The sequence below is a fragment of the Danio rerio genome, chromosome 16 (assembly GCF_052040795.2).
Source record: "Danio rerio strain M-AB ecotype USA chromosome 16, GRCz13ab, whole genome shotgun sequence".
Taxonomy (NCBI): Eukaryota; Metazoa; Chordata; class Actinopteri; order Cypriniformes; family Danionidae; genus Danio; species Danio rerio.
Genome location: NC_141036.1, coordinates 17263387 through 17275562, shown reverse-complemented (window position 1 = coordinate 17275562; position 12176 = coordinate 17263387). Strand labels below are relative to the sequence as shown.

The 12176-nt window shown below is 36.0% G+C and overlaps 1 protein-coding gene across 9 annotated transcripts in view; it reads right to left on the bottom strand.

The window, feature by feature from the left end:
* myh14 (myosin, heavy chain 14, non-muscle) overlaps positions 1-12176 on the bottom strand; it is a 92774-nt gene that overhangs the window by 71701 nt on the left and 8897 nt on the right. For all 9 annotated transcript variants that reach the window (XM_087286813.1, XM_087286817.1, XM_087286818.1 and 6 more), the window contains exons 2-3: positions 7498-7666; positions 1147-1353 (exon numbers count right to left, since the gene is read on the bottom strand). In XM_087286813.1, coding sequence (XP_087142939.1) covers positions 1147-1353; positions 7498-7656 — 366 coding nt within the window. In that variant the 5' untranslated portion in view covers positions 7657-7666. The remainder of the gene's footprint in view (positions 1-1146; positions 1354-7497; positions 7667-12176) is intronic.

Here is a 12176-nt window from a genome sequence, read left to right as displayed (position 1 = left end):
CTACTACTACTACTACTACTACTACTACTACTACTAATAATAATAATAATAATAATAATAATAATAATAATAATAATTATTATTATTATTATTATTATTATTATTATTATTATTATTATTTCTGAATATTATCATATGATTTATTATTATTATTATTAATAATATTATTATTAATAATAATAATAATAATATTATTATTATTACTATTATTATTATAAAATAGACAGAATATCAAATATCAAATAAATATATATCTGCACTGAGGGTTGTTGGAAAACACCCACCCACTCTCTCATTCACACACTACCACCAATTTAGTTTATCCAATTCACCTATAGCGCATGTCTTTGTACTGTGGGGAAAACCGAAGCACCTAGACAAAACCCAAACAAACATGGGGAATAAATAATAACCTATAATACTATAATAAAAGGTAGGTGAACCCAATAGGTTAATTGGGTAAGCTAAATCGGCTGTTATGTTTGTGTGTGAATGCAAGAGTGTATGGGTGTTTTATTAGTGTTGGGTTGCGGCTGCGTAAAACATACGCTGGATAGGTTGGCGGTTCATTCTGCTGTGGCAACCCCTGATTAATTAAGAGACTAAGCTGAAAATGAATGAATAAACAATAATAAAAGCAAACAAATTTAGAATTTACAATTGCAATATATATATATATATATATATATATATATATATATATATATATATATATATATATGTATGTATTTAATCTACTGAGCTTTTATTTTGGTGTGAAACCACAGGATATTATCCATTCCTTTAAATTTGATCTCTGAATCAAGTAGGATAAAATAAACTAGGCTCAGGTGGCACTACTGACAGATGTGTCATGAATAAAGTACCTTCATCTTGTGTGTATGTGTTTGTATGTGCATGTGTGCTTAGACATTCTTGGCTACGTTCTGCATGTAACCTGAGCAGAAATTTGAACCGTGAGCCTGTGATGAACAAACACACGTGTGTGCATCTGTGTGTGTGTAACACTATCCTTCTCGCTTACTCAGAGAAAACCCATGCACACATGCTCACTCACACTCAAGTGATGGCAGTGCATATTCTCAGGCACATGTCAGGACTTAATGATCACTGAAAACACCGCTTTGACTTGAGGGAAACACTCACATATATAAGTCCTGAATAGTATCTCTCTCGTAGGTTGTGTAAGACGGAGGCTTCATTGAGGCATGTGAGATCGGCCATGTCTTCAACTTTACTGAATCGGGGAGGGTTCATCCGCTGAAGCTCCTCCCTCAGAAGTGTTAGTTTCCGCCCACTGTCTGTAAGCTCCACCTCCACCTCATCGCCCCGCTCCTCGCGAATGCTGGCAGACTGACCAAAAGAAACACAGGCAGAAGAATAAAGCATCATGACAGGACAAATGAATGTGCTCTTTGTAAAATGTTGTTGTTTGAACATGACGTCAACCCCACATTTGTAGCAGATGTGTCACTGTCTTTGGTTAAAGTAATCATTGTAAGGAGAAAAGTTCAGTTTTGGCTGTAAATGAATTACCAATTTAAATAAAACTAAAATAAAGTACAAAAACTACATGCATTTATTTGCATTTGTGTGTATGTGTGTGTGTGTGTGTGTGTGTGTGTGTGTGTGTGTGTGTGTGTGTGTGTGTGTGTGTGTGTGTGTGTGTGTGTATGTGTGTGTGTATATATGGGCTGTCAAATGATTAAAAAAATTTACGTAATTAATCACACTATTAGGTAATTAATCATGATTAATCATGATTAATCACGAAACGGCATATTTATTACAGAAATAAAAACACAGGAATTTAAGTGCCATTTGAATTTCAAAACAATCAATGCCAATAACAAACAAAAATTATTTCCATGTTGGATTCTAAGGTGACCACGCACACACACACACACAGACAACATGCGCAGTACAGCGGACTCGGTGAGCGGGGGAGGGATCCCTTCAGATTTATCAACATGCACGATCGCATTCATCAAATTTGCCTAAACTAAGCGTTCTAAAGTATGGCTGTATTTTACAAGCAAGCAGTCTGACACAGCAACGTGAAACTTATGAAATGTGAGGGCTCATGGAAGCAGAGAATAGGGCTCTCTTTGACAGCTTGCAAGTTCATCTGCCACTTACCAATACTCCGCTTTATGATTAAGATAATACTGATTAAGAGTCTACCATGTCAGCAGTGATTTTTGATTATCCTAAAGGATCACGCAAGTCCCGAAATGCAGAGGTTTTTCTTTCTGTTCGCCATAATATTTTAAATCTAAAAAATAACCCAATGCATTGGGTTAAAATAACCCATAGTTGGGAAGGTGCTATAATAACCTATAGTTGGGTTATACTGTATGTTAGGGTATTTTTAACCCAACTACTTAACTGAGTGATAATAGAATAGGGTTTTGCAAATGCAAAATAACCAAGGCACTTGAACAAAAATGCTTTTGTATGAAGCATTACAAATACATTTTTAGAAGGTTACAGAAGTCAAATATTAGTATGAAGTGTAGAGCCCTTGCTTTGAACAACACATTTCCAGTGTATGACCATATATATGTAGTCTCTTACAGACATCACTAGCTTGTCACAGACATCACATGCCTCTCACAGGACACCACTAGTCTCTCCCATGCTTTGCTGGGATCTTGGATCCATTCCAGATCTTTTTCCAGTCTCTTCCACAGTTCTATGATTTTAGTGAGTTTCTTAACTTTAACTTTGTCAGCATGGATTTCAAAAAGGTTTAGATCAGGACTCAGGGCTGCCATTTTATTATTTTACTGTTTTCAGCTTAAATAGATGGTAGAGGTTTAGCAATACATCATATCATAATAATAAAAATTGCTAAATAAAAATGTGTGCATCTTTAAATGAGCATATTGCATTTAGAAGTATGATTACTACAAGCATTTTAGATATTTATTCTTTCATAGCAAACACAGAGACTTGTGCGTGCTGCTGTTCTGTAGATCCAATGAATGCCTGTATTCATAGTGTAAGTGTTCTGCATGAGAATAAATATTTAGAGTGTCAGCAGCATTATAACTAACTCTGAATACAATGCAACATGAAATCTGACAATGGCAAATATTTGATTTTATCAGTGAAATTGTCTATTTTGGGGTTATGTCTAGCATAATAATTTTGACATCACTGTTCTGTGCATTGAAGAGCAATTTAAAGTGTATTCAAGTCCAAAACCCCAAGTCTACACAAAATGCAGCATTTTAACCAATAGTAGGTCTACATAATAAAATAGTAAAATTGTTTTCAACCATATGTTTAAGAAATAATAATACTAATAAACTCTCTATTATCATTTGAGCTAACTAGACAAACTAGTAACAGCGAGAAACCCGTCCATAGGGAGGTTAAGTGGTAAGCTGGTAAGGGTGAAAAGGAATGGCATCATCCAACCCTGTAGCGTTCGTTTTAAAGATGAAATGCAGTCATCCGTACTTCTGGCTACATAATTTGCTATATCCAGAAAAGTATATAGGGCGACATTTTCAGAATGAACCTATGTCGGAAGAAGAACTAAAGTAATGTTTTCCTTAGGACCTAAATAAATTAAACTTGCTTTCATCATTATAGTTAACTTATAACCATTTCTCTGTCCACACAACATGCTCCTCTGCAAAGGTTAGTATTGACTTTTGGTTCTTTCTGCTGATAAGAGGTTTGATCACGGCAAAGTGGGATTTCAGTCCAAATACGTTTAAACATAGATAGTCTATGCTGAGACACATCCTTACATTGTTAAGTGGTGATCAATTACAGCTACAATGTTGAAGCAAATGCCCACTGGATCCTTCTAAACATGATCCTCTGTCCTCTCCTGTACAACAAGTCTTCTAGTGGGACTTGAATGAGTTAATTACATTGAGTAGTAAAGATGCATTCAGATTCTCCCGCTATGTCTAAATCCCAGCAAGAATACTTTGGTGTTTAAAAACTTTGGTTTCAAACAACACTGTGAGATAAACGCACAGTTTCTGCATTTCAGAGATTTAAAATGATGGGTAATGTTCTTCTACAGAGCACTGACTCTCACACACACGCATACTCACTTTGTAGGAAACAGAGAATACATTCATGTTTGATGGAGACGGACAGTCTGAGGGGGAGTGTGTCAGTAGTTGAGAAACAGAAATAGATATACTGAGACACAGAGAGAGAGAGAGAGAGAATATAAAGTGCCGCCTTCATGACCTCCAACAGGAAGTGCTGAGATCTCCGTCTCTGTTCTCTCTGGCAGTTGGTCACATTCTCTATGTGGGACACTATGACGAGGCCTCATTTTGCAGAGCAGTGATGTCTAGCATTGAGCAACCACTGGTTCAACAAGTGTGTTATGCTATTCATAGAGCATCATATCAAAGCACTAAAGCCCTCAAACACGTGCTTGTTTGAGGGCCAGGCTGCACCAAAGTTTCCGAAGTAGCTGTTTAGATCTAACACTTTAACTAGAAGAACAACAACATAAGCAAGGTCAAAAGTTGAGCAGCAGATTACAGTCTGATGTCAAGGGTTTTTATATAGCTGTTTTTTAAGAATCTTGGCTAATGGCTAATGGCTAACAACTAACGCCTAACTGTGTTAAGTTACTTTTCTGTTATTTTTTTCATTGCTTTTTCTAAACTGGCTAAGGTTTGATCTCTTTTAATACTTGCTATGTTTTTTTCTTCTTTCTTTAATAGAGGAGCTCTGCAATTAGCAATACACTGTATAACCTTAACCTTACTTTATTTTAAAAAAAGTAATGCATTAATTTACTGACAAAAGTAATATTATTATGTGACTCGCGTTACTTGTAATGTGATAGATTCAACTCTGTCTTTACAGTATTTCACATAGCTGAAAGAATAGCTAATTCCATGGTCAAAAAAGAAGCATCAAATTTGATTTTAAAAGACTTTTTGCTTAAAAATAACATTACTTTGGGTCTGGATCTCATAAAAATTAATCCAGTTGCTTATTGAATAATGATCACAAGAGATATCAAGGCTCAAAATGAACCTTTTTTCTTGGTAACACCAGTGTTCAAAATTTAGTCGTACCCACCAAAAATGATGAGCATCGTTACTACACTTTTTATATTAACAGATTATATTATATATTACACTCTAATCACAACTAACAAATAAACAAAAATCTGCATGAACTCACCGGCCCTGCACGCACTGCTTGACATGAATGAAATAAACTGAATTAACAATAATAACTGTGCTGTTCTCATAGGTTCTGTCTGATATTGCACAGATGATATTGACATATAACTTGTTATTTGCATACGACATCTTAATAGCAGTAACGTTCTTTTCCTGAGCTGCAATATTAGTTTAATCTCAGTGAATGCATGCTCTTTGAACGCGGTGTCAGTCACACGACTGACAGCATCATGATAATTTAATGAAGGATTAAATAACGTTAGAATATCTCGTGCTTAAAATGTGTAGATTCAGTGGCAAACACTGTTACCTGAAAACTATGAATGCTTTAGTCCTTTTCATAGCGAACTTTAAACACTGGAAGTCTTTTATCCACTCTTCGAAAAGTGTAAATGCTGGATTGATATTCAGCACATGATCACTAATCAGATGTACCATTATTTGTAACTTTAGGTTTTTAAAACTAAATCTGTCAGTGTTGTTTTCATTCTCTCGCATCCAGACCAATGACTGCGACTGTAGCACCCAGTCATCGGAACTAAGTGATTGACAGCTGATATTAACCAATCGATTCACATTCTGTTCTAGTGCTGTGGGCCAATATGAAGAGCTTAAGGGTGGGGCAAGCATTGCGGGCTTTGTTTACTGCAGCATTCCTGAGTGCTGCGTTTGGTGTTTGAATGCGTGAATGCCTCCTAATTCTGCGCATGTGATGAACATTTTGCTGTAAAAACTGGTCGCACGACATCAATTTTATGCACTCGCACAAATGCTCCCAAATATATTTTGAGGTCGCATAAATACAATTTCGGGCACATATGAGACCAAAACGATCGCAATTTCGAACCCTGGTAATGAATGCAGCTCATAAGTCACATGGAAAATATTTTTGGAACTTTCATAGTAAGTTTTTGTCCTCTTTGATTCCTCTTTGTTATCCCTTGAAAAAGAAAAACAACATCCTAAAATATTTCTTTTAAATTGTTTTGCACAGGGATTAAAAGTCATACAGGTCTGAATGAAAACAGAGCTGTTATCCTACATTTAAAATTTAAAAGACTATTGGATGTCATGTAAATAGCAGAGCAGAAACCCATTTTTAGGTCTTTGTGGCCAACCGATAAACTGTCAAGGCTGACATACTGGCTGTAATACTGAATGTACTGCAGTGTTTCCTCTAGGATTTTTTCCAGCTGTGGCGGCAGGCCTGGTTTACTAAGATCTACCAACTACCTGTGGCGTTATTTCAATGACAAATGTCATGAGCGCAGTATTACAATTCAAGATCGCATTAATGAAATAGCCTACGAGCATGCAAATCTTTTTGTTTGCTCGCCCCCTCAAATATACGTTGCTCTCAAGCGCAGATCTTCTTGTGCGCTCTAAGATATACTCTGCTGAAGTGTGATTTAATGCATTTATGTAACAAGTATGTCTCCAACATTTATTAGATTTGCGAGGAATGAATGTCTTTAATAGTCCTGAAGTAAAGTGAAACGTCATGTTTGCTGGCCTCACGCATCACGCACCTGTCAGTCAGTCAGCACGTATCCTTAAAGAGTTAAACAAATAGCGCACAGCACTCCTTACAGAAACATTTGTGCTGTTATAATTTATTTACCTTTTAATACGTTTTGGTGCGATTATCACCTGCTATAAAAAAAAAGCACAACAACGTTTTGAATGAGAAGCTGTAATGTAGCTGTGGCGGGATCAATTTTGGTGTGGCGCCCCACCATGGAAGAATGAATGTAGCGGAAACCATGGTCTGTATGTTATTTTTACTAATTGGGGTTTTGGTTAAGAATAGAGCTATAAACTGGTGTTTAACTGCATTGCTTTAATGATTCCTGCATTGGGCTCACACACATACTCTGCACCATGATTGGGTGCTTGTTGGTTGTTTCTTTCTGTTTTGCACTGAATGCAACCAACTGGGTCATCGGACCAATCATAACAGACGAGCGTCATGTAAAGGAGGGGTTCGGAAAAAAAAATCTTATATCAGTAATTAAATGATATGAGAGTCATTGGGATTATCAGGTAAAAATAAATGCATGTTATAAGACAATAAATTTGTTCACCTTGCATGCATATTAGCCTGTTGTTAAAGACACCCAAAACCAAAATATGAACTTTTATAATGCATGATAGAGGCTCTTCAAATGAAAATTGTGCCAAATAACTATTGGTAACTTATTGGAGAATGTCTGACACATTACATTTTAATAAACAGCATTGTATCATATGCATTTATAAACATGTCTAAAAGCCATACATTAGCCATCAAAAAAATCTTGATCAGCTGCAATCTTACCTCAAACCCATGTTTCTCTGAAGGCACCCATACAAGTCTCTTAGCCGCCCAATCAGCTTGGCTGGAGGCGGAGAACACTGAGGTTGGTGACCCAGGCCCCGCCCCCGTAGACAGGAAGCAGGCGACATCATTAATACTGCCCCCCGCTGGCCTGGACATGGTTGTAGCGCTGTGTAGGCAAAAGAGAGAAAGATGTTTTTTTTTTTTTTTTTTTTTTGCATGTTCCAGCATTACAAACATAGTTCGTGGCTTGGCATTTTCCAAATCCGTCGTTCCAACAAATATTCGCAAACAGCATCCCAAACTTGTACACTTGCAACTACACCTCTAGAGCTGTAGTTAGAAGCATAGTTCCTGGTCGTGTTCTACTCCCCGTTATCCCCCTAACATTTAAACTTGAAATGATTAAAATAAATAAGCATTAAAGTCTCTCTTAGGTGTAATTTGCTTACAAAGTATTTTTACAGTTCACTTTTAGCGATCTTCAAATTGACAATTGCGTTCCCTACAACTTTTCACAGTTTTTATGATTTATATAGGCTATGAGATTAGAATACGTGTTAGCTAAATTATTTTTTTATGGAATATTCACAAAAATATTTGTAAAGGAAACATATATAGGTAATATATGTGTCGTTTACATGGCCTATATATATATATATATATATATATATATATATATATATATATATATATATATATATATATATATATATATGTATGTGTGTATATATTTATTTATTTATATGCGAGTGTGTCATTTGCTCAAACAATTATGTGTTTTTTCTCTAAAAAGTAGTTAATCCACCACGTTTACAGCATCAGTATAGATGTTTTATGTTATAACTAACGTGGTTCAAACAAAGGACCTGCAACAGAGAAACTACGGTTTTGGGAAACACTCCTCACTACATCGTTCTTATTCCAATGATAGTTCATCTGCGAGTTATGTTGTTTTTTGGGAAACTCACCCCTAATCATCAAACAAATTTAAATATTAGATAAATAAAACAAGAGTAAACACATCATGCAGTTTTCAAATGAAGATTGTTTATATTAAGAGCAAACAAAACAAAACTACATAGCCCTGTGTTTCCCACCACTCTTAACTGTTCATGAAAGGCACAGCAGACAGACTGGTCATTAACCTTAATAGAATTATAAACATTATCATTATGATGCCACAGAGGCAATCATTCAGTCCATCAATCATAACGTACAGATAGGGCAACACAAAGGGACGGAGAGACAAACCAACAGACAGAGAGAATTGCAGAGAGAAAATGGGAGAGGATTACAGTTTTGTGACATTTTAAACTGCAGTTATAATGAAGGATGGCTTTGACTGAGGGCCTTAGCAACAATATGCAAATGAGAAAATATGTGTGACCCTGTATAGGCTGTACAAACCTGAATGCAAAAACATACATTCACATATACAGTACTTTTTTGAGCTTATAGCTGAATTTCTGCACCACAGTATCAACAAAAACAGGTTAATATTTCCCATCTTCCCATCTCAAAAGCTCAATACTTTTGAGCCAAAACTGCTTGTCAGGCAGATCAAGAATTGATAGCCAATCATCTCACAAGTTTGGTTTTTATAAATATAGTTCAACATTTGGTGTTTCCTGAATCCTAGTTTTAACAGGCATTCACAAACAGAAATGTAAACTTCCAGAAGTATCATCGTTTAAATCACAGATCTCAGTTAGATCATGAAGGAGAGCAAAATAAGCAAGATTACATGAGATACAATCTATATGTATATTCCATGAAATTTCAATTTTATTCAGCATCTTTTAGTTTGTTAGGTTACTTAAAGTGGCATTTGGAGTAACTCCAGTCCCACACAAAGGAACCAAGTAATCTGCAAACATTTAAATATCTATTATTGCATTATTACTAGCAAAAATTGAATATTTTGTCATACAATGATATGTTGTCATCATGCATTAGACTATAAAGCCGTGGTCACACTGGAGTTTTCTCCCCATAGACTTCCATTCATACCTACGTGAATGCGTCAGACCGGTAGCACAAGCTCATGCGACAAGTTTTGCAGGTCGCTGCGTTGCAAAGTTCAAACTTGGTTTGATTTTTGTTCCATGGAAAAAGAATCTATTGTCCATCTGTTTTGTGATTGTATATACACAAGGATTTTTAGGGGGATATGGACAATTTTCTTAGAAGGAAAACCAATAACATATTAAAGTTACTAAATTACAAAATTTTGATATTTGCATTTATTATGTTCATATATGTAACAAATTTACATTCCTTGTACAACTTTTTATTGTTTTGGAAAAACTTCAAATGCATAAAAAATGGACCGGATCAATGCCAAATTTTGTTCACTTGTTCTTCTACTGCACAAGTTTGAAGAACATTGTTTATAAAAAAAAAGATTTTTAATTATTGAATGTTTTGTATGTACACTCTGACATATATATTTTTGTATATTACTGTATAATTCTGTAATTTTAGTTAATAATATAAAAAAGTTCAAGCTTGTTGAACTCTGACCTGCAAAATCACTTCACTTGACTGCGTGAGGGCAATCGAATATCAAAACATGACCTCTTTGGACTGAAATTTAAAATATGGACCAATCGCTCATTTTTCGCAGCAGAATGTCGGAAACTAAATATTAAATGGGCAGTGGGTGTGGCTTGTTAATTTTCTACTGCAAGATGACTGGATGTACTAAAGTATGCATTTCATTCAGAAAGATCGGGAAAAGGGATTGGGGAGAGTTATTATAACCTAACAGACTCCTCCTGCTCACCATTTCTGTTAGTTGTCAGAGCTGACAGTTGAACCAGCGTAGATAAGCCACGCCCATTACCTCAAAATCATGTAATCATTTAATCTAAAACAAACAGAATGTGCATTTTCAGATTTCAATTAATAAATAGAAGGATAAACATTTTTTTTTCTTAATGACATGCACAGATAAAACTACAAAAAACTATTAATGTGAGCTAACAAAGTCATATGGTTAGTTTTGATTTCTTAGGGACTTTAAGGCTTTAGATACCAGACAAAACAGAATTGCACTTAAAAAATGACAAAGGTGTCTGGTCTCCTACAAATGGGAATCATACTAAAAGGCGTCAGACAAACAAACAACGAAATGGAATCAGATGGAGTGCTGTGGTGCCTGGCCGCATGTGACATCAGATGCACATGGTTGCAGTTCAGAACAAGTGATATGGAACACTGATGGCAAAAGCAGGTTCACCACACCGGATATAGTTTATTTCAACTGTTTGAATTAAAACGTTAAATTAAGTAAGTTTCAGAGTAGACCATTTTAAAGAACGAAAGCGAGGCTGCGGTGGAAAGAAACCTGGAAGTATAGGATCAGCACTGTAAACATTGCAATGTTACAACATGCTGTGTAATACAAACCTCCAGCTGTTGCCACAATTTCAATATGCAGAAATGGTGTAAACATTACTTTAATATCATTCAGTTAAGTTTAATTCAAACAATTAAAAGCATAATAGGAATAAAATTTCTAACCCTAACGAAACGTAGCCCTGCGAACATTTCTGAAGACTGTGAAAAATGTCCCGGGAGATTTGTATTTGTGCATTTTTTGTTTTCACGAATGCGCGAGAGGCCGCTGGGTGCGCTTTTTCGCATATCGAACGCAATTTAAAAAACTAAATGCAGCCATACGTACTTCCGGCCACATAAATCGTGGTCTCCAGAAACGTCCGCGGGGCTTTCAGAATGAGCTTGGGTTGAAAGTTTAAGAGTAATATATCCTCCTAGGCTTTAGTTCATGACACCAGGTAAACACCGTGAGAACTCTTCCCTGCTTCTGCCAATGTAACCCGGTGAGCGATAAAACAATGCAGTCATTTGTAGCACACCCTCGTGTTGTCTGATAGTGTTGTCCTTTTCCCGCTAACATTTAAGCGCTGTTGAGCGCGTTCTTAAACACCACTGATTTGCTATAGTATTTACCAGTTATTGGCCGTAAAGGTCATCAGTTCACTGCTCCTCACCGAGTGCAAACACATATACATGTAGACACTGGAGCGTTTTAAAGCCGCGAAGATCAAACAAGTCATCAGACCTTCACGGCCAATCACAGTCATTTTTGTTGAGCACTGGTGAATACTATGGCTAATTTGTAAATATACTAGTGGTGTTTAAGCATGTGATCAACAGTGCCTTAAATGTTAGCGGGAAATTGACGTTTTTTTTATTTATTTCAGTACTGAAATTCAGTATTGTGACAAGTCTAATATAGTGAAAGTATCAGCTCATTAACTTGGGTTTGATTAATGGCATCAAAAGCTTTTGGGAAAGAAAATGTTAGCTAATTAGTGCCATTTCCATAGCTGAAAATGAGGTCTGATACTCCTTTTAATTTCATTATCCATTCAAAACGAGTCACTCGGAAGGCTGTAAACTGATAAATTTGTGTCACTTTCTCTTCGCTGATAAAATATAGGTATAGGTCAGGTACACAGCATTCCTGTGTGACTCCAGGTGATACTTCCGGGTTTCTTCCCATCGCAGCCTCAATTTCGCTTTTAAAATGGCCGCAGCATGAAAGTCTATACACAAATAACGGTAATATTACTGTAAACAAAATAACAAAAAATGATATGGCAATGTGCCAGTTCACACTCCACCTGAGTTTGTTTTATCTGATGTAT